The 21,672-nt window shown below is 43.5% G+C and overlaps 2 protein-coding genes across 3 annotated transcripts; both read right to left on the reverse strand.

Moving 5' to 3' along the window:
* Positions 1-352: 352 nt before the first annotated feature.
* Positions 353-1,237, reverse strand: LOC109865214 (homeobox protein Hox-B8-like). Its single transcript, XM_020453326.1, is given in 3 exon segments — positions 353-396; positions 399-635; positions 928-1,237. Coding segments are annotated over 3 exon segments (591 nt in total).
* A 1,042-nt stretch (positions 1,238-2,279) lies between these two features.
* On the reverse strand, positions 2,280-20,174 carry ttll6 (tubulin tyrosine ligase-like family, member 6). Of its 2 annotated transcripts, none has more exons than XM_031799250.1 (16): positions 19,979-20,174; positions 18,972-19,085; positions 15,386-15,553; positions 15,183-15,220; positions 10,812-10,930; positions 10,571-10,701; positions 8,414-8,570; positions 8,004-8,147; positions 7,615-7,700; positions 7,270-7,495; positions 6,567-6,745; positions 5,664-5,852; positions 5,343-5,493; positions 4,755-4,997; positions 3,802-4,075; positions 2,280-3,658 (listed from the first exon to the last, which is right to left on the reverse strand). In XM_031799250.1, the coding sequence occupies exons 3-16, from the start codon at positions 15,550-15,552 to the stop codon at positions 3,414-3,416; spliced, it is 2,349 nt and encodes a 782-aa protein (XP_031655110.1). In that variant the 5' UTR covers position 15,553; positions 18,972-19,085; positions 19,979-20,174; the 3' UTR covers positions 2,280-3,413. The 2 variants fall into 2 exon arrangements, with proteins under 2 accessions (XP_031655110.1, XP_031655109.1); XM_031799249.1 differs by having other exon boundaries at positions 8,414-8,591.
* Positions 20,175-21,672: the final 1,498 nt, after the last annotated feature.

Raw genomic sequence — 21,672 nt, forward strand, 5'->3', positions numbered from 1 at the left:
AGAACGCTGCGCCACTCGGAATGCCATCTAATGATGAATCATTATTATAAGTGTGGCAGCTGTGCTACCCTACTGCACTAAATGACATATTATACATTCTAACATAAATACCTGTTCAGACTATTCTGCAGAAGTGATTCACATGCACAAACCTCTAATTGGAATGATGCGTACAATGGTGCGTAAAAACTATTTTGCGCACGTCTTCTCAAGTTTCATAGAATTTAATTTGATAATGAATTATCAACTAACACAATAGATTTCACTGTTGATTTTTTTATTCGAAATGCAATTTATAATTAACACATTTGTTATCACTGTGTGGCATCCCATCACCAAGTCTAGGATAGTCTTAACCTTTACCCTCCTCATCTGACGTCTGAATATTCTTGTACATTTCTTGATTTCATTCTGATCCGGCCTGTTTATTGGAAATGTGTCCTTGTTCTCCTTCTTCCATTTCATGCGTCTGTTCTGAAACCAGATTTTAATCTGCAGCTCGGTGAGTGCCAGAGCGTGCGACACTTCAACCTTGCGCTTGCGGGTCAAGTAAGAGTTGAATAAGAACTCCTTCTCAAGTTCCAGAGTCTGGAAGCGACTGTCTGCCTGTCTACCTCTTCTCGGTCCGGTAACTGCTGAGACAAAACATTTTAGTCACGCTGCTGGGCTGCACATTTAGATTAACATTGACTCAATAGGCCTAAACAGAGGCTACCACTTACCAAAACGTTAGAGAAAACACACACACACACCTAAAAAGAAAAAATAGATTTACAGTTTCTTTTTGACACCATAACGAGCCATTGTCCTCTCTCTCTTGGGGGTCATTTGAAACAAAGTTTATTGGGGGGGGGGGGGGGGGGGTCTCACATATCTCCGAGGTCAACCAAATTCTCAAATTAGGTGTTTTAAGGGTCAGTGACTCACCTTGTGGTTTCATCCAGGGAAAGAGGTCCGGTAGAGAGGAGCACTGTTCTGCGCACACGGCATGATACAAGTTGCCCATTGGCAACGATAATACGCACGGATTTAGTTGGTGTGGGTGAGCGGTTTTGAACAACGATGTGCCATTGTATAATACCGTTAACTGCGTGGGATGTGGCTGCTGGATGGTGCCACCGGTACCGTATGATACAGAGGATGTGCTTCCCAAATCATGTGCCAGCCCATAATCGGAATTCCAGGACTCGCTGTTGAGGTTTTTTGAGAATAGAGCATTAACGAAATAAGAGCTCATTTTCAACTTTGATGTTTAAAATCTTATTTAAGTCAGGCTACTAGCATATATTACACTTTATGGAATAAACGCAAGGTTTTTTAAGTTTTAGGCATGACTTTCCTCGGTGAAGACCAACGTTTCCATGTCAATTCAATCGCCTACCTCTCTGAAGTCCATGAATGATCGGGCAGACTATATGGATTATAGCTTCACAGGGTATATCCTGCCTTGTTTTGGATACGATGATGTCTCCAAACGAAAATCTCCAGACAACAGACAAAGCATTGCGCGCTGGAATGCAAAGTGTGAGAAACCAACAGAGGGAGGGGGCGATAGGGAGACGAGGGAACCCACTGGGCACACATCGATTGAATCAACGTTTTTTACACGTCATTTTGAACCAGTGTGGAATAGACGTTGAATTTACGTCAACCTGATACAAATATTAAACTGTGAAGAGCTAGCTATTAGCTGAAATACTAGAGAATATTGATGCACAGGCTAGTTCATTGGATCGAATAGACAAGAACACAGTTTACATTTTAGGATTAATTTCTAACAACAAACTGATAACCTATATTTTTAATTGGCATTCAAAGACGTCAATAATAAGATGTTGTTCATCATCAGCAGCCTGTTTCAGCGTGAAAAGTAAAGGCTACTTTATTTTGGCGATTACAAATCAATCATTATTCGTATATACATACGGGGCTTGAGTTATTGTGTTTGTAGATTACAATAAAACGAATGTGCTTTTATTGAAATTTAAATATTGTGATAAAGTGTGTTGAAAGTTATATAAAACGATAACTAAACTGTGTAATTTAACTATGTAACTGAAACTATTGTTATGACAACGATAGCAACAGCTCATAGGTCTTGAGATCATAGACTCATAGAATTGAGATCACGCGCATCGAAACTCTACAAAGGCCTACATATTCCAATCGAAAAATATCGTTAAATGATTTCGATTGTAATTAAAGCCTACTTTTCCAAATAATTATTGAGGTAAAATGTAAACACATCGACATATCGAATTACCATTTAAATACAGTAGTAGGCCGACAATGTTTATGAGCTTGATGAAAAAAAAAAAAATCTAACAAGATCATTGTTAAAGAAAATATACTTACATTTTCATTGAAATATTAGTTTGCATTTCCAAAGATTTCACTCATAATTTGTAGGCCTCCAAATGTGCAAATCTAAGATTTCCAAATAATTTACATAAATTAGGAAACTATTTGATTATTCATATGGAGTATATATTGATAATATGCCTAGAAGTATTATCAATATAATCCTGAATTGAACAAATATCCTCATTTCTACATGAGCAATGATCAACGCATATAATTTCTGAAGGCATTTGTCTATATTTCTCACCAACTCAAATAAAAGAATGCTCAATAAGTAAATGTACACCCCATCCCAAATCTAAAATAACCATATGAAAATACTGTGGGTAAATTTGCAATTAAAGTCAGTGAAATGTGAGGAGTATTTGTTAGTCCAGCTTGGTGGTCATTTCAGTATCCTGAGCTTTTCTTCTAAGGTTTGGCACACATGATTGATTATGGTTCCCATTGCAAAATGAGAATTTCCTGCTTAGCTAAACAAAAATCAATATGATAACAAAGCATAATAGCAAAGTCATCAACATCAAAGTCATACAAATTTGCTATATGCCTACATGGTCACATCTTCCCTTCACATTACTGAGTAAAACATCCAGATTTCCAGAATTATTTAAAATAAAACGTGTTTTCACCATTGGCTCAGTGGTTATAGTGATATTTAACAACCCAAGGTATTTGATAAGACACAGATAGTATTCACTTACATTCAATTCTGTAAAAGCCACAGTGTTTGCGTAGACATATGAGATGACACGTCTTCCTACCAAGTACCACACAATACCTAAGTCACGATAGGCACCATTGCTTCAATATTTTCACAATAAGACCTATTCCATTTATCTATTCTCCATTTCTCTTCAATTAATTCTCAGTAGCTCAGTGCTAATGTAGAAATGAATTTCATTTTGATGATGTAAAAGTGAAGAAATGTACACAGTATAGGGAGAGGATTTCAGGGACAACTTGTGTACAGATTTGCCAGGAAAGCTTGTTCACTCTGCCCCGCTCGTGGTTTATGGCACTATGGCTGAACTGGTAAACGTCCCTGCTCCCTAGCGCCCTTGTCCGTGCTGGGGGACTTTTCGCAAGGGTTTGCGGATGGGGTGGGGGAACTCGGGCCTCTGGATCAGTAGGGCTGGGGTGGAGATGACAAACAGGCTCTGGAGGGCCTTGGGGTCGGAGGACATGGGGGTGCAGTGAAGCCGTCCAGGCGTGAGCTGGGAGATGTTTGACACTGTGGCCCGGGCCTTGGACTCTGCATAAGACGAGCTCATACTGCCCTGGCGAGCACCATTGACTAAGAGTCAAAGAGAGAGAGAAAAAGAGAGAGAGGTAGAGAAAATTAATACTGTGCCATCCAATTATCCAGAAGTACAATGTCCAAGATCAGTGGCGGTACAGTAATGACACAATAAAGTGAGGTGCTGTGGGTGTGCTCACTTGTCCATGGGATACGCTGGGCACTGTTGGTCCTCCTCAGGTCCCCTGGCGCCCGGCGGACCGTCTCTAGGACGTGGTCCTCTGGGGTGTAGTATTGAAGGCAGGCAGACTCAGTATGAGTGGGCCCCCTGTCCAGACTGGGCCAGGGCCAGCGCTGCTGCAGCAGCTGGGAATGGACGTACTGACGGCAGGGCTTGGCCCCTGGAGGCAACTGGTGTTGGATCACAGTACAGTGACGCTTCGTTCTCCAGGAGAACTCAGTCAGGGAGTCCAACTGGCAAGACATCACATAGGACAGACTTAAGCATCTCATTACAAATGGAGTAATTTTTGAGACAATGCAGTGACTACGCAAGAGTAATGGTGTATTTTTGTAGGCACTAACTCCACCATAACTCATTGGTTAAACAAAGCCTATGGAGAAATAATGTTTTTTTTCTAGAGTTTTTGGATAAAATGCAGAAAATAAGGTCTGTAGTAAACACAGGCTTAGGAGATCTTATACATTTTGTTCTATGAGATAATCTTCATCAGCTAACATCACTTAATTATTATCTATGCATAAGTCACTACCCACATGTATATATTACCTCAATTACCTCGACTAACCGGTGCCCTTGCACATTGACTCTGTACCAGTACCCCCCTGTATATAGCCTCGCTATTGTTATTTTACTGCCTCTCTGTAATTATGTTACTTTTATTTTATTTTTTTAGGTATGTTTCTGAAAAACTGCATTGTTGGTTAAGGGCTTGCAAGTAAGCACTTCACTGTAAGGTCTACACCAGTTCTATTCGGCGCATGTGACAAATACCATTTTATTTGATATTATCTCACAGAACAAAATGTATAAGATCTCCTAAACCTGTGTTAATCTCTGAGCTTATTTCAGTGTTTATCCCAAAACCTCATTATTTTCCCCCATAAGAATGCTTGAACGAACCAGCCTTACCTTATTGGCTCGTTCATGTCTGTGTAGGGGCAGCTCATTCTGCTCGCGGGGGGGTGTAATGCCATTAGGCATGGACTGGCCTCTCCCCTGCAACAGCTTATAGATCTGGTCCACCACCCCGAGGTCCCTCAGTAGACTCTCCCGTTGGAGCAGTCCACTCACCCTCTCCACCTCCTCATCAGAGAGGTCCTGCACCGTAGGGGAACCGTTGGTAGCAGTAGGCAGGAGGGGCATGGTCAGGAGCTGGACAACCACAATTCACACCATACAGTAAGGAATAAGTTAATCACAGTGTATAATCATTCTTCAGTATTCATTGAGATGCTTATGTAACTATGATACATCGCCATTATATAGTTTGGTAGCTGGACATATATGTAAGGTGTTTAGTGGAAAGATATTTGGCTCCCCCTCGTGGCTACTGAAAGGCCCTGCAACTTCAAGTCCACTAAGATTGCCACCCCCAATGATACGACAAGACTTTGGACTCTTTATGGTTGTTGACTGATAGATTCTGTAGGCAATAATACATTCAAAACCTGAGGTAAAATGTTACATAAAACTGATGGTCAGGGTGATGTGACTCACAGTAACCTGTTGGGAGTTGGTCTGACGAACTTGTACTCTATGTGGTTTGGCCCTCTCTCCTGCAGACTCCCCCTGCAAGTCTCGTCTACGGCTCCCCTTCTGCTCCCTCTCCTTCTGCTCCTGCTTCAGACGCAGCTCCTGCAGCTGCTGCCTGAGTGGACAGTCACACACAGTCACACACAAACAAGTTGTACATGAAACAATGAAAACATTTAATTTAAAAGGTACAACGATTTTGTATTTTCTGTTGAATGTTTTCATGCTATTGTCAAGAAGCCTGTGCGTGCGTATGTGTGTGAGTGTTTGGGTGATAGTTTCTACCTGGCACACTCCTCCCTGGCCTTAGAGGCGGCAGTCTCCTGAAACAGGGAGCTGCTGTGTTTGAAGTACTTCTCATACTTCTCTCCGCCCTCGCGGGGGTAGATCCCACGGAAGCCACCCAGGTGTTTGGCTTCATACCTCCGCATCTGCTCTACACTGGCTGCCTGGGACTGACGCAGTTCCTCACTCCTGACAACACAAAAATTACCACAACTGAATGAATGCATACACTCAATATACACTGAATGTACCAAACATTAAGAACACCTTCCTAATATTGTGTTGCAACCCCCCTTTTGCCCTCAGAACAGCCTCAATTCGTCTAAGCATGGACTCTACAAGGTGTCGAAAGGGTTCCACAGGGATGCTGGCTCATGTTGACTCCAATGCTTCCCACAGCTGTGTCAAGTTGGCTGGATGTCCTTTGGGTGTTGGACCATTCTTGATACACACAGGAAACTGTTGAGCGTGAAAAACCAGCAGCGATGCAGTTCTTGACACACTCAAACCAGTGCGCCTGGCACCTACTACCATAGCCTGTTCGAAGTCACTAACATCTTTAGTCTTGCCCATGTCTCAGTTGTCTCAAGGCTTAAAAATGATTCTTTAACCTCCTCCTTCCTTAATCTCCTCCCCTTCATCTACACTGACTGAAGTGGATTTAACAAGTGACATCAATAAGGGATCATAGCTTTCACCTGGATTCACCTGGTCAGTCGGTCATGGAAAGTGTTCTTAATGTTTTGTACACTCACTTTGTTTGTTACATGTCTATAACGATGCTGATTTATAATAAAAATGACCCATCATAGCTTATTGTTACATGGTAAAACTCATCATACAAGCCTACTGAAATCAAAGTTCCGCATTGTCTTCCTATCCATCACATGGTCCTGACTATACCTAGCCTCTCTGGAGCGGTTCTGCTGCAGCCTCTCCTTCACCCTGCGCTTCTCCTCCTCAGTGATCTTACGGCGGTCACAGGCACCCAGGTTTATAAGGACCAGGGTGTCATACAGCAGGCTATCCTTCACCTCCCGGTCCAACCGCGAATCAGTAGTGAAACTGGGGGAGTGGTTCACCTGCACAAACATTAAAGGGATACTTCAGGATTTTGGTAATGAGGAATGTTATCTACCTCCTACTAACTTACTAATGCTAGCGCAATTGCTAACTAGCGTTAGCACAATGAGTAAGTTTATGGGTCTCTGCTAGGATGCTACATTCCCATTAATTGTACTAACGCTAGTTAGCATTGGCTCGTGAAACTACCTCCTTCCTTCATACTGGACACAGAGACATAAAAATTGTATCTACGAGCTCATCTGCCTCTGGGAAAATAGATAAAAAGACCCATTGTCAAAATCCCCAAGTATCCCTTTAATAAACACGCCCATATGTTAATGCGAATATAATTGAACATCATGAATATTCCTTGTTTGCTATCTAGCTTTAATAATAAAATTATTATAAGTTGCTAGCGAAATGCCTATTGGACACTGCATTATGAGAGTGTAGTAGATTAGAATAACACATTTCTTAGCTCAACAAACACTGAACCGGAGCCAAATCAATACATCATCCTGATTCTTTAAGAAGGCCTCACCTCCAGCAGCCAGGGCCTGAGTCGATGGTCCAGTAGCACATCAAAGCCAAGGATCTCAAAGCAGGCGCTGCCGGCCGCGTGGTTGGGGAAACAGGTGTGGTAGTTGTGTTTGAGGATGGGGTGGGCAGAGATGAGCGTCTTAATAATCACGTCCTCAATGTCCAACCACATCTTCTCTGTGTCGTAACACATGGCCTCCAGGTGCTTGTTCAAGGTGGACAGCTTCCTGGAACAACAGGGAGGAGGGAACTGAGATGCAAGCTTGCATCATGAGATGAATTATACAAACAAACAAAGCTAAAGGTCAACTCGAGAGGTTTTTGAAGTAAACAAACACCCGCTTACCGTTTGCTGCCAGTGTCATCATCACGGACAAAGTTCTCACTGTGCTTGTTGATGGCATAGTTGGTCAGATGCATGCAAACATCATCCTTGTACAAATATAAAGTTTGTGAGGGAGAGCCGGGGATGTGTAAAGGTAAAATAAGGGATCAGAAAGGACACCGTAGAAAATATGCTATCATTCTGGAATAAACATATGAATACTGTAAAGATGCGATTCCCCATTATAAATGATTATCTAGAATGCTTCAGAGCATCAACGACACAACCAACACCACAACTACCAATTAACTGTCAAAGAACAGGGCGAGATAGGACAATAAGAAGTGTGTAATGCTCCGTAACAGTTGGCATTAGAAGTGTTAACGGAGTATCTGTGTTGTCCACCTTACCACGTTGCCATTGCTGGGCTCGTTGTATTGGGTAGTGCAGAAGCGAGCCAACCCCTCGTTGTACAGGAAGATGCGGAAGGGGTCACAGGAGGTCACCAGCACATAGATACGCAGGTCAAACTTGAAGCCGTCAATAACGAATGGCTGGGGGAGAGGACGTTTGGCATTATGATATATCTAATGACATCAACATAACCCTGCTCTCTGATTAGTCCCTTCGTAATAACATTGTCATAGCCCTGCTCTCTGATTGGTCCCATAAATACTGTCACATAATAAGGTATCACATTTATTGCAACTGCCATCCTGCAACCTCAGTTGAACTACGAGTTGAATTGATTGCGCAGAATATTACACAATATGTACAAAAGTCTAGAAGGATCCCTCTCTGAGAAGGGAGTGAGTCTCACCCGGGAGACATACACCTGGCAGATCATGTGTTCCCCCGGCCGAATGTCTTTGCTGGACTTGGTGAGTAAGATGCCTCGCCCTTGGCAACCGGAGTCTGGCTTACAGATGTAAGTCTTGTGTTTCTTGGACCTGGTGTAAGCTTGGAAGTCACTATAACTGCAGAAATACAAAAAAACACTTCCATTCTCAATTGATTACTCTCCTGATCATTTACAGTACCAGTCAAAAGTTTGGACACACCTACTCATTCCAGGGTTTGACTTTATTTGTACTATTTTCTACATTGTAGAATAATATTGAAGACATTACAACTATGAAATAACACATATGGAATCATGTAGTAAACAAAAAAAGTGTTTAAAAAAATCAAAATATATTTTAGATTCTTCAAAGTAGCCACCCTTTACCTTGATGACAGCTTCAAGTCAAATCAAATTGTATTAGTCACATGCGCCAAATACAGTGAAATGCATACTCACGAGCCCCTAACCAACAATGTAGTTAATAAAGTGACTATGCATAGATGTTAACAGAGAGTAGCAGTGGTGTAAAAGGGGCCTATGACTGGAGTCTTTGACAATTTTTAGGGCCTTCCTCTGACACCGCCTGGTAAAGAGGTCCTGGATGGCAGGAAGCTTGGCCCCATTTGATTTAACTTTTAACTAGGCAAGTCAGTTAAGAACAAATTCTTATTTACAATGAAGGCCTAGGAACAGTGGGTTAACTGCCTTGTTCAGGGGCAGAATGACAGATTTTTACCGTGGCAGCTCGGGGAGTCGATCTAGCAACCTTTCGGTTACTGGCACAACACTCTAACAACTAGGCTACCTGCCGCCCATCACATATGCTAAGCACTTGCTGGCTGCTTTTCCTTCACTCTGCAGTCCAACTCATCCCAAACCATCAATTGGGTTGAGGTCGGGTGATTGTGGAGGCCAGGTCATCTGATGCAGCACTCCATCACTCTCCTTCTTGGTCAAATAGCCCTTACATAGCCTGGAGGTGTGTTTTGGATCATTGTCCTGTTGAAAAACAAATGATAGTCCCACTAAGCTCAAACCAGATGGGATGGCATATCGCTGCAGAATGCTGTGGTAACCAGGCTGGTTAAGTGTGCCTTGAATTCTAAATAAATCACAGACAGTGTCACCAGCAAAGCACCCCCACACCATCATACCTCCTCCTCCATGCTTCACAGTGGGAAACACACACGCGGAGATCATCCGTTCACCTACTCTGTATCTCACAAAGACACGGCGGTTGGAACCAAAAATCTCACATTTGGACTCATCAGACCAAACAACACATTTCCACCGGTCTAATGTCCAGTGCTCGTGTTTCTTGGCCCAAGCAAGTCTCTTATTCGTGTCCTTTAGTAGTGGTTTCTTTGCAGTAATTCGACCATGAAGGCCTGATTCACACAGACTCCTCTGAACAGTTGATGTTGAGATGCGTCTGTTACTTGAACTCTGTGAAGCATTTATTTGGGCTGCAAGCTGAGGTGCAGCTAACTAATGAACTTATCCTCTGCAGCAGAGATAACTCTGGGTCTTCCATTCCTGTGGTGGTACTCATGAGACCAGTTTAATTATAGCGCTTGATGGTTTCTGCGACTTCACTTGAAGAAACTTTCAAAGTTCTTGAAATTTTCCAGATTGACTGACCTTCATGTCTTAAAGTTATAATGGACTGCCTTTTCTCTTTGCTTATTTGAGCAGTTCTTGCCATCTTCTGTGTGCCATCCCTACCTTGTCACAAGACAACTGATTGGCTCAAACACATTAAGAAAGAAATTCCATAAATTAACTTTTAACAAGGCACACCTGTTAATTGAAATGCATTCCAGGTGACTACCGCATGAAGCTGGTTGAGAGAATGCAAAGAGTGTGCAAAGCTGTCATCAAGGCAAAGGATTGCTACTTTGAAGAATCTCAAATCTCAAATATATTTTGATTTGTTTAACACTTTTTTTGGTCAACACATGATTCCATATGTGTTATTTCATAGTTTTGATGTCTTCACCATTATTCTACAATGTAGAAAATAGTAAAAATAAAGAAAAATCCTGGAATGAGTAGGTGTGTCCAAACTTTTGACTGGTACTGTAGGTGTTTTGAATAACGAGACTCTTAAGCATATTGACAATGAGAACTCACTCTGCTGGTAGGCACCATGTTCGGGGAAAGATATTGTAGTCTTTGGGGAAGAGCTTTAGCATGCGGTTCATGTTTCGAGCCAGAAGATCCTTTCTACAAATCTCACTCATCCCTGGAAAATGGTTGATCTTCTGTAAGGGTACAGCAGACACATAGCATTGAATGTGGCAAATCAACAGGGGCAGAGGAACCTTTTCAGAACTCTATGAGGAGAGAAGTGCACTTGGGAGATGTTGAGTACCTGGTAGCGCTTCATGTCCATAACTCTGTCCAGTGAGACAGAGCAGTCTGTCCAGAAGAGAGTCCAGTCCTCGCCCTCCACTGCTTCCCAAAGGCCATATCTGCGAGCAGCACGTCGCACTGACAGGGTGAGGAAGAAAGACTTCCTATTAGATGACAAATATTAATCTACACTAAGTATACAAAACATTAAGGAACCCCTGCTTTTTTCATGACATAGACTGACCAAGTGAATCCAGGCGAAAGCCATGATCCCTCATTGATGTAACTTGTTAAATCCACATCAAATCAGTGTAGATGAAGGGGAGGAAACAGGTTAAAGAAGAGACATGGATTGTGTATGTGTGCCATTCAGAGGGTGAATGGGCAAGACAAAAGATTTAAGTGCCTTTGAACAGCATATGATAGTAGGTGTCTGGTGCTCAGCACGGGTTTGTGACAAGAACTGCAACGCTGCTGGGTTTTTCACAGTCAACAGTTTCCCGTGTGTATCAAGAAAGGTCCACCACCCAAAGGACTTCCAGCCAACTTGACACAACTGTGTGAAGCATTGGAGTCAACATGGGCCAGCATCCCTGTGGAACGCTTTCGACATCTTGTAGAGTTCCTACCCTGACAAATTGAGGCTGTTCTGATGGCAAAAGAGGGTACAACTCAATATTAAGAAGGTGTTCCTAATGTATGCTATACTCAGTGTATGTCTGTGCTTCAAATGTATTTGACTAGACTAAGTAGCAAAACTGTAGGACTGTGAGGAAATAAATGGATGTTCTCAGATTATCCCAACATGGGGGTAACAAAGCAAGTGACATGGGTGACCGTTGACTACTTCCGGCGCCGATAGAGATGGCCGCCTCGCTTCGCGTTCCAAGGAAACTATGCATTTTTTTTATGTGTTATTTCTTACATTGTTACCCAGGTAATCTTAGGTTTTATTACATAGAGTCGGGAGGAACTATTGGATATGAGCAACGTCAACTCACCAACATTACGACCAGGAATACGACTTTCCCGAAGCGGATCCTCGGTTTGGCTTACCACCCAGGACAATGGATCGGATCCCAGCTGGCGAACCAAAACAACGGCGCCGTAGAAGGGACAGACAGAGCGGTCTTCTGGTCAGGCTCCGATGACGGGCACATCGCGCACCGCTCCCGAGCATACTACACACCAATGTCCAGTCTTTTAACAACAAGGTAGAAGAAATCCGAGCAAGGATAGCATTCCAGAGAGACATCCGAGATTGTAACGTTCTTTGTTTCACGGAAACATGGCTCACTCGAGACACGCTATCTGAGTCGGTACAGCCACCTGGTTTCTTCACGCATTGCACCACAGAAACAAGTATCTCTCTGGTAAGAAGAAGGGCGGGGGTGTATGCCATATGATTAACGAGACGTGGTGTGATTATAACAACATACAGGAACTCAAGTCCTTTTGCTCACCTGACTTAGAATTCCTCACAATCAAATGCCGACCGCATTATCTACCAAGAGAATTCTCTTCGATCATAATCACAGTCGTGTATATTCCCCCCCAAGCAGACACATCGACATTGGACTCTATGTAAACTGGAAACCACATATCCTGAGGCTGCATTTATTGTAGCCGGGGATTTTAACAAAGCTAATCTGAAAACAAGGCTCCCCATATTCTATCAGCATATCGATCCCGCGCGCATATAAGGCCCTCCCCCGTCCTCCCTTCGGAAAAGCTGACCACGACTCCATTTTGTTGCTCCCAGCCTATAGACAGAAACTAAAACAGGAAGCACCATCACTGAGGTCTGTTCAACGCTGGTCCGACCAATCGGATTCCACGCTTCAAGATTGCTTCGATCACGTGGACTGGGATATGTTCCGCATTGCGGCGAACAACAACATTGACAAATACTCTGATTCGGTGTGCGAGTTTATTAACAAGTGCATCAGTGATGTTGTACACACAGCGTCTATTAAAACATTCCCCAACCAGAAACCGTGGATTGATGGCAGCATTCGCGCAAAACTGAACGCACAAACCACTGCTTTTAATCAGAGCAAGGTGACCGGAAACATGACCGAATACAAACAGTGTAGCTATTCCCTCCGCAAGGCAATCAAACAAGTTAAGCGTCAGTACAGAGACAAAGTGGAGTCGCAATTCAACGGCTCAGACACGAGAGGTATGTGGCAGGGACTACTGTCAATCACGGAGTACAAAAGAAAAACCAGCCCCGTCGCGGATCACGATGCCTTGCTCCCAGACAGACTAAACAACTTTTTTGCTCGCTTTGAGGACAATACAGTGCCACTGACACCGCCCGTTACCAAAACCTGCGGGCTCTCCTTCACTGTAGCCAATGTGAGTAAAACATTTAAACGTGTTAACCTTCGCAAGGCTGCAGGCCCAGACGGCATCCCCGGCTGCGTCCTCAGAGCATGCGCAGACCAGCTGGCTGGTGTGTTTACAGACATATTCAATCAACCCTTATCCCAGTCTGCTGTCCCCACATGCTTCAAGAGGGCCACCATTGTTCCTGTTCCCAAGAAAGCTAACTGAGCTAAATGAATACCGCCCTGTAGCACTCACTTCCGTCATCATGAAGTGCTTTGAGAGACTAGTCAAGGACCATATCACCTCCACCCTACCTGACACCCTAGACCCACTCCAATATGCTTACCGCCCCAATAGGTCCACAGACGACGCATCACACTGCCACACATCGCCATCACACTGCCCTAACCGATCTGGACAAGAGGAATACCTATGTAAGAATGCTGTTCATCGATTACAGCTCAGCATTCAACACCATAGTACCCTCCAACTCGTCATTAAGCTCGAGATCCTGGGTCTCGACCCGCCCTGTGCAACTGGGTCCTGGACTTCCTGACGGGCCGCACCCAGGTGGTGAGGGTAGGTAACAACATCTCCACCCCGCTGATCCTCAACACTGGGTCCCCACAAGGGTGCGTTCTCAGTCCTCTCCTGTACTCCCTGTTCACCCACGACTGCGTGGCCACGCACACCTCCAACTCAATCATCAAGTTTGCAGATGACACTACAGTGGTAGGCTTGATTACCAACAACGACGAGACGCCATACAGGGAGGAGGTGAGGGCCCTCGGAGTGTGGTGTCAGGAAAATAACCTCACACTCAATGTCAACAAAACAAAGGAGATGATCGTGGACTTCAGGAAACAGCAGAGGGAGCAAACCCCTATCCACATCGACGGGACAGTAGTGGAGAAGGTAGAGAGTTTTAAGTTCATTGGCGTACACATCACAGACAAACTGAAATGGTCCACCCACACAGACAGCGTTGTGAAGAAGGCGCAGCAGCGCCTCTTCAACCTCAGGAGGCTGAAGAAATTTGACTTGTCACCAAAAACACTCAAACTTTTACAGATGCACAATCGAGAGCATCCTGTCGTGCTGTAACAGCGCCTGGTACGGCAGCTGCTCCGCCCATAACCGGAAGGCTCTCCAGAGGGTAGTGAGGTCCGCACAACGCATCACTGGGTGCAAACTACCTGCCTACACCTACACCGCCCGATGTCACAGGAAGGCCAAAAAGATCATCAAGGACAACAACCACCCGAGCCACTGCCTGTTCACCCCGCTATCATCCAGAAGGTGAGGTCAGTACAGGTGCATCAAAGCGGGGACCGAGAGACTGAAAAACAGCTTCTATCTCAAGGCCATCAGACTGTTAAACAGCCATCACTAAAATTGAGTGGCTGCTGCCAACATACTGACTCAACTCCGGCCACTTTAATAATGGAAAAATTTATGTAATCAATTTATCACTAGCCACTTTATATTATATCATGTTTACATACCCTACATTACTCATCTCATATGTATATACTGTACTCTATACCATCTATTGCATCTTGCCATCTTGATGTAATTAAATGTATCACTAGCCACTTTAAACAATGCAACTTTATATAATGTTCTCATACCCTACATTACTCATCTCATATGTATATACTGTACGCTATACCATCTACTGCATCTTGCCATCTTGATGTAATGTATCACTAGCCACTTTAAACAATGCCGCTTTATATGTTTTCCTACCCTACATTACTCATCTCATATGTATACACTGTACTATCTACTGCATCTTTCCTATGTCGTTCGGCCATCACTCATTTATATATTTTGTTTGTACATATTCGTATTCATTCCTTTACACTTGTGTGTATAAGGTATTGTTGTGAAATTGTTAGGTTATATTACTGCATGGTCGGAACTCGAAGCACAAGCATTTCGCTACACTTGCATTAACATCTGCTAATCATGTGTATGTGACAAATACATTTGATTTGATTTGAAAAGATAAAATCACACCAATTCACACGTTGGTATACGCAGAATAACTCACCACTTTCATATTTGCAGTTGACGATATTGATCCACAGTCATCTGGGAGAGAAGAAACAGAGAGAGGGGGACAGACGTGCCTTGCTGCAAGGTTGTAATCATCCTTCCCCAATAACTTTTGCCTCTCCCAGCATTCTGGGGAAGAGGAAGCATCAAAGCACCAGTACGTACATCCATACAGTTACATATTTGAACTTTAAGTACCTCTTTTTCCTTTTCTTCTTCCTCTTGCCAGCGGATGGAGGAGTAGGGGTGCAGGCCTCGGGTTGACTATCACTCCCCCAGCCCTCGCCCTCCTCTCCTCCCTCAGGTCCACACTTGAAGGCATCATCTTCAGAGTCTTTGTCAGGGCTCTCTGCTCGCAGGTCCATCCTGAAGAAGATACACAAAGAGGAATAAAAATATTCTTACATAACAGTAACACTAGTTAATTAACTTGAGTTATCAAGCATCAATTAACACAAATTAAAATACATTCTGTTTTCCAACCTACATCTAAGCAATTTACATAATTGTGTTTTGATGTGCATACAAGTACCCCCACCCTGAAAAACAATCAACTAGATCAGAATCCAGGTTGTTATGTACACAGGGAATCATGTTTCTATTTCCATTTCTCTTCTCAGGTAGGTACTCGGCCTGTCAACATTCCATCCATAGCAGAGGGTCATTCAAGAGTTATTGGGCAGCGAATCAAGTTTGCAACTGAGTTCAGACGGATCACTCCGTTTGGAAAAAAACACAAGACTCCTCAGACAGTAACTTAGCCTAAATCCCCTTGAAGTGTCCTTGTGTGCCCTGACCATCACTGAGGGGTTCTCTCTCCGATCTCACGTCCCTAAGGTGAAGCCTAGGTGAGACTAGGCTAATTGCTGGTAATGATAAGGGTAAGTGCTGGACAGGGCCCAGGGGAGGGTGAGGAGGGACAGCCCTGTCAGGCTGCGGGAGGCCTGGGTGCTGGGCATAGGCTGCTAGTGGGAGGAGCTATAGGAGGATGGGCTAATTGTAATGGCTGGAATGGAATCGATGGAATGGTACCAAACACATCCAACACATGAAAACAACATGTTTGACTCCGTTCCATTGATTCCATTCCAGCCATTATAATCAGACCATCCACCTATAGCTCCTCCCACCAGCCTCCTCTGGTGCTGGGTAACAGTATTCTGAGCCAGTGATCTGGATAAACCTGGCCCTGAACTCCTGTAATTGAGCTTGGCCGAGACAGCCCAGTGACCTCTACAGGTATACTGTTACAACAGCACTCTCATAGGATCTCTCTTTAGGACCTATCCAAAAAAAAAACAATTGCATAAATATAGTCTTTAAATAGGCCTAGCAGTTCTGTGTTCTCAAGCATATTCTTTCTAGTATATCAGATGTAAATTTTAGTCAAAGAACGATATCGGTCTATTACTTTCTAATAACTAATTTTCAATTCACTAATCTCTACCCTCAAGATGGAAAAACAAAGTAATTATTTCATGCAAAAGTTATGAAGTCATGGTCAAAAACTTCTGAAAACAACAATTCAGTCAACCACTGACCTGACTTTGCATGTTTTTCTCTGATGCTCACTGCATTTTCCCTCATTATCACATTTTATTTGTCACATGCGCCAAATACTTACAGTGAAATGCTTACTACCAAGCTCTTTCCTGACAACACAGAGGTAAAATAAGAAAATAAAAACACAAGAATGAAGCTATATACACAAGGTGAACCAATACCATATCAATGTGAAGGGCTACGAGGTAGCTGAGGTAGTTATGTATGTACATGTAGGCCTGGGTAAAGTGACTAGGCATCAGGATTGATAATAATAAGATTTCTAAAAACTAAGTAGCAGCAGCATATACATTGCATTCGGAAAGTATTCAGACCCCTTGACCTTTTCCACATTTTGTTACGTTACAGCCTTATTAAATAGTTTTCCCCCTCATCAATCTACACACAATATCCCATAATGACAAAGCAAAAACAGGTTCTTAGAAAAAATAAACCACCAAAATATCACATTTACATAAATATTCAGATCCTTAACTCAGTACTTTGTTGAAGCACCTTTGAGTCTTCTTGGGTATGACGCTACAAGCTTGACACACCTGTATTTAGGGAGTTTATCCCATTTTACTCTGCATATCCTCTCAAGCTCTGTCAGGTTGCATGGGGAGCGTCGCTGCACTGCTATGTTCGATAGGGTTCAAGTCCGGGCTCTGGCTTGGCCACTCAAGGACTTGTCTCGATGCCACTCCTGCGTTGTCTTGGCTGTGTGCTTAGGGTTGGGGCCCTTCTCCCCTGATTGCTCAGTTTGGACTGGCCGAGAGCCTCGTTGGTTTCAAACTTCTTCCATTTAAGAATGATGGAGGCCACTGTGTTCTTGGGGACTTTCAATGCTGTAGACATTTTTTGGTACACTTTCCCAGATCTGTGCCTTATAACAATCCAGTCTCAGAGCTCTATGGACTAGTCTTTGGAACTCATGGCTTGGTTTTTGCTCTGACATACACTGTCAAATGTGGGACCTTATATAGACAGGTGTGTGCCTTTCTAAATCATGTCCAATCAATTGAATTTACCATAGGTGGACTCCAATCTAGTTGTAGAAACATCTCAAGGATGTTCAATGGAAAAAGGATGCACCTGATCTCAATTTTGAGTCTCATAGCAAAGGGTCTGAATAATTATGTAAATATGGTATCTGTTCGTTTAAATACATTTAAACAAAAATGTATACAAAAAAAACTGTTTTCGCTTTGTCATTATGGGGTATTGTGTGTAGATTGCTGAGGGAACATTTTTATTTAATACATTTTAGAATAAGGCTGTAACGTAACAAAATGTGGGAAAAGGGAAGGGGTCTGAATAATTTACAAATGCACTGTATGATGAGAGTATGTGTACATGTGTGAAAGTGTGTGTGTATGTGTGTGTGGCGTCAGTATGCGTGTGTTGTGTGTGTGTGTGCGTTGACTGTGTTTGTACGTAAGTGTGTGTTTGCGTTGTGTGAGTCCGTATGCAAGTGTGTGTATGTGTGTGTGTGTGGATAGAGTCTTGTGAGTGTGCATAGAGTCAGTGCAAAATAGAGTCAGCGCATATAATCCGGGTAATCATTTGATTTTCTATACAACAGTCTTATTGCTTGTTGATAGAAGCTGTCTCGGAGCCTGTTGGTCCGAGAAACGTTGCCCCGGTACCACTTGCTGGACGGTAGCAGAGAGAACAGTCTTTGGCTTGGGTGGCTGACGTCTTTCACAATTTTTCGGGCCTTCCTCTAACGCCGCCTGATATCGAGGTACAGGATGGAAGGGAGCTCAGCCCCAGTGATGTACTGGGCCGTCCTCAACACCCTCTGTCGAGCTTTGTGTTCGAGGGCGGTGCAGTTGCTTTCCAAGCAGTGATGCAACCAGTCAAGATGCTCTCGATGGTGCAGCTGTAGAACCTCTTCAGGACCTAAGGGCCTATGCCAAATCTCTTCAGCCTCCTGAGGGAGAAGAGGCACTGTTGTGCCCTCTTCACGAGTGTGCAGCCCATGTGTGTGGATCATGTTAAGTCTTTAGTGATGTGGACAGCGAGGAACAGGATCCAGTTGCAGAGGGAGGTGTTCAGTCCCAGGGTCCCGAGCTTGGTGATGAGCTTGGAGGGGACCATGGAGTTTAACGCTGAGCTGTAGTCAATGAACAGCACTCTCACATACATATATATACTTTTTTTTAAGGTACACAAACCTGTGCTGTGCATTTAAGGCGGGTGGAAATGCTAGACGATGCCCTCCACCTGTCCAACTCACCCACTCTGTTTGTTGGTCGTGGCCCCTCAGTTTCAGGGGCCCATCAAGATGTGTTCGTTCCCAACAGAAGGCAGCTCACAAAGCCACATATCCACCTCTGGTCTGGTCCTAATCCTGAACAAAAAGAGCACATTTGTACTATGAGCCCAGGGGTGGCCCTACTCAGATTGACTTACCTCCTAAGAGCATATTTGTTCAAGGTAATTAGACAAGTGCTTTGACACTGGGAGAAATTCAAATCTGTGCTGAAACCACTAGCTACAGTGCACATTAGCAAAGATTAATGCTTTGCAATGACCATGGAGAAATCTGCACTACAGATAATCTGAACTGAACTGTAGTTGTTCAAAGGGATGCTCTGGTCTATGTTACCCTAACCTGTGGATTTATAAAGAATTTCTGCTCTATCAACAGCATGCTCAGTTTATCTTTCATAGCTATATTTGTTTTATTCTAACCAAATATGAGTTACAACTAGCCCCCCAGCATACAAAGATTAAAGCCTAGGAGGTAATTTGATCTGTGTGGGGGTCACTTTACCTTATGTTTCCTTGTTGTCATGGTAACTAATAGGTATCAGTCATCTCCTAACTAGCGCGCGCGCACACACACACACACACACACACACTGACCGAGTCTCTGCTATGTAAACACTTGCTTTCTACTTACCCCTAACATACCCTCCCTTACAAGCTGCAAATGTTATTTCACACATTACAGTTCATCCATTCCCTACTGAGCCAACAGTAACCTTTTTAGAAAAGTAACTGAATAATTGGCATTGTAAATGGTGAGTTCAAAATATAAACCCACTGTATTAACTTCCCTGCTGCTATGCTAGTTAGCTTCTTGGCTGGATAGCGCATGGCATTGCTATGGTAACAGAACGCTCTCTGACTGCAGGGCAAGCAGCAGCAAGTAGGTATCAACACCTGAGTCTCAAACATGTTCTCACTCACCCGAAAATGGCAAACCATACACTGTCAAAATGAAATAGTAAAGCTTACCTTCTACTTTTCGTTCCGCACAATATGTGTTAGTGTGGCAGGCACACGGTGTCAATATTGTTTAAAAACATTCCCGACGTCCTGTTCTTCTGCGCTGAAGTTCCTCCTACACAAACAGGCTGTAGTTTCGTCCAATCACGCAGCCCATTGTTCGTTCGACAGCCAACGGGCTCTCAGCAACGCCTAGTGGGGGTTTGTACCTAAAAAAAATATTAAAAAAAATAAGAGTATTCTACAGATTATTGTATTGGACAATAAACAATATTTTTTTAAAGGTCATTTGAAAAATCCAACATTTTATTGAGTAAATGTATATATTGGTTCTCTTAATTTTGATGAGAGATGAACATGTAATTAAACGAAGGTTATTTGTTGATGTTAAAGTAGAAATGTACCAATTTTAAGGTTGTGCCATTGGATTTGGAGTGGGGTCACGAAGAAAATGGGGTCCCTGTTGAAAAATGTGAAATACTGGCTGAGTATGAGGATGTGTTTGAGGGTCTTGGATGTTCACCAGGAGAACACAAAATATGTACTGATGACACAATTACTCCAGTTGTGCATGTATGCAGAAAAGTTCCATTTGCACTGAGGAAAAAGTTCAAAGTTTGGCCTGGGAGCAGTTCTTCTGCAACAGCATGATGACACATGGCAACCCATCGCTTATGCGTCCAGAGCCTTGACAGGCGCAGAGACAAGGTATGCACGAGTAGAGAAAGAACTACTGGCAAGCACATACGCTTGCGAAAGGTTTCACCAATACGTCTACGGACGAGACTTCGAAGTAGAAACCGACCACAAACCATTGGTGTCAATCATGTCTAAGGCACTGAATGATTGTCCAATGAGAATCCAGAGAATGTTGATCAGACTGCAAAAGTATGATGTGAAGATGATCTATACCCCAGGAATGTTCATGTTCGCCGCCGACACTCTTTCTCAAGCAGTCGACAAGAAGGAGAGCTTCAACACACAGAAAAACACTGCGATTCAGGCCTACGTCGATATGATCGTAGCATTACTTCCTGCGTCTTCTGAGAGAATGGAGCAGATCAAAAAAGAGTCCGCAGCTGACCAAAGAATGACAGAGTTGAAAGAAACAACACTGATAGGATGGCCTGCACAGAACAACAACTGTCCAAGAAGAATACAGGATTACTGGATGTGCAGAGCAGAGCTCACCGTTGTGGATGACATGGTGTTCAAAGGCAACAAGATTGTCATTCCCATGACACTACGCAGAGAAATGCTACAGAAAATACACAAGGGCCACTTGGGTGAGGAAAAATGCAAACGACGAGCAAGATAAGTAATGTACTGGCCAAGAATGAACCAGGAAATCATCCAGACCACTGCTTCATGTGAACTGTGATTGAGCTACAGGCCAAAGCAGCAAGCAGAGCCGCTAATGCCTCATCCAGTACCAAAGACCCTACTACAAAGTTGGGGTTGAACCTTTTGACTGCAATGGCAAAAGTCACATTGTTGTTACAGACTACTACTCAAACATCCCTGAAGTAGCAACACTGCCAACTACCTCCAGCGAAGCTGTAATCACCTGAAAACAGTCTTTGCAAGACATGGGGTTGCCTCTGAACTGTACTCGGACAATGTCCTGCAGTTCTCAAGTTCCGAATTACGATCGTTCGCTAACGACTGGGGATTCCGACACAACACCTCCAGCCCCAACTCCC

Source organism: Oncorhynchus kisutch, linkage group LG20 (genome assembly GCF_002021735.2).
Source record: "Oncorhynchus kisutch isolate 150728-3 linkage group LG20, Okis_V2, whole genome shotgun sequence".
Taxonomy (NCBI): Eukaryota; Metazoa; Chordata; class Actinopteri; order Salmoniformes; family Salmonidae; genus Oncorhynchus; species Oncorhynchus kisutch.